Consider the following 1,527-nt stretch of genomic DNA (forward strand, 5'->3'; position numbering starts at 1 on the left):
GGCAGATCCTCTCAGTCATTATAGATATTGCTGCACTGTTAATAAAAAATATATGCTTCTCTGTAAAGCATTAAAAAAAAAATCCAAGGATGAGATGGCTGAGGTCTCAGCTCAAGTATCTCCAAATACATTGTTGTCCATTCCCTGACCTTCCCGTGTGTTATTTCTTGGTTGTTTTCCGGATCAGTGCCATTCTCTGTTTGTGGGCCTCTGTGGTGCAAGCCTTTTTGTAGGGTCGGATTTCTTCAGAGCCAAATCCTGGGATCCACATGTTCCACTGGCGTTCTAGATGCAGCTGGACATCTTTCACCTCCAGGGTGCTGGACTTGCGATGCCGAGCAAGCTGGCAGGCCGCTGTCACCACACTCTCAATAAAATCATCAGCAATCTGCAGCAGCATCTCCTCCACATCTTCATCCAATTGCTCATTAGGATCCACTTCTCTTACTAAGTCTTGTAATTTCTTCTTGGTCAATACCTGATTGTTTTCAGGGCTGAGACGCCCTCCTGTCCCAGGAGGACCCGGTATCTTTACCACTGTAGTGCTATTGGCCATGGAGCCTTGTGGAGGGGTGCTGGCTGGTTCCGGTTTTATGGATGAGAAATTGGAGAGGTTGATTAGGGCTGAAGGGCCAAACTGGTTCATAATCTGCCGAGCTTTGGACTTCAGCTCATAGAGCTTATCGAGATCCTGTTTTTTTTTGGAGCTGTGAGGACCAAGGCCAATCAAAGGCAGCAGCGTCTATCTCCCCATGATATGCGGAGACTGCCCCAGTGAAGCGTTCGTCTCAGCAGCCGGTCCGACTGCTGGGCCCTCCCCCTAAATAAATAAAATCTTTAAAAAAAAAAAAGAAAAAAAGAAAACTTGGTATCTGACTCTTAATTATAGGGACTATAATAACTCTTTGGGGGAAAGTCTTTAATAAAATTATAAATGGGAAAAAAAGTAAATCAGAATTTCAACATCTAAAAGTAGAATTACAGATTTTCCTCAAAATATTTAGCATTAGTGTTTGACCTTTGTATTGGACCCTGTATTAGAAATACATGTAGCAGGGGCACCTGGGTGGCTCAGTCGTTAAGTGTCTGCCTTTGGCTCAGGTCATGATCCCAGGATCCTGGATCGAGCCCCGCATCGAGCCCCGCATCGGGCTCCCTGCTCCACGGGAAGCCTGCTTCTCCCTCTCCCACTCCGCCTGTTTGTGTTCCTTCTCTCGCTATGTCTCTCTCTGTCAAATAAATAAAATCTTAAAAAAAAAAAAGAAAAAAATACATGTAGCAGCTTAGAATATATAATAAGGAAAAGCAGGGATTCTTGGTAAGTTTTAAGTCTTCACAGTTGTCTGGAAGATTCTTTTCAGAAAAGCCCTGAAGCACCTGGGCAGAGCCCAAGGATGCCCTTCGGTTGCTGTGTGATGCAAATGTTTGAACCCTGACAGATTTCTCTTAGTATGAGTCATTCACATGTTAGTGTGATTGAGTTCTAGATTCTTCCTGGAAGGTATGAAGCAAGAAGAATTATACTGG

The 1,527-nt window shown here is 44.1% G+C and overlaps 1 protein-coding gene across 1 annotated transcript; it reads right to left on the bottom strand.

Annotated features, from left to right (window-relative positions):
- On the bottom strand, window positions 1-815 carry LOC145719097 (transcription initiation factor TFIID subunit 12). Its single transcript, XM_081810616.1, has one exon. The coding sequence runs from the start codon at window positions 644-646 to the stop codon at window positions 161-163; it is 486 nt and encodes a 161-aa protein (XP_081666742.1). The 5' UTR covers window positions 647-815; the 3' UTR covers window positions 1-160.
- Between the last annotated feature and the right edge of the window lie 712 nt (window positions 816-1,527).

The sequence above is a fragment of the Leptonychotes weddellii genome, unplaced genomic scaffold (assembly GCF_054177405.1).
Source record: "Leptonychotes weddellii isolate Sample4059 unplaced genomic scaffold, ASM5417740v2 HiC_scaffold_30280, whole genome shotgun sequence".
Lineage (NCBI taxonomy): Eukaryota > Metazoa > Chordata > Mammalia > Carnivora > Phocidae > Leptonychotes > Leptonychotes weddellii.

Excerpts from the sequence above, each read along its gene's own strand:
- LOC145719097 (XM_081810616.1), bottom strand. The coding sequence starts at position 646 with ATGAACCAGTTTGGCCCTTCAGCCCTAATCAACCTCTCCAATTTCTCA.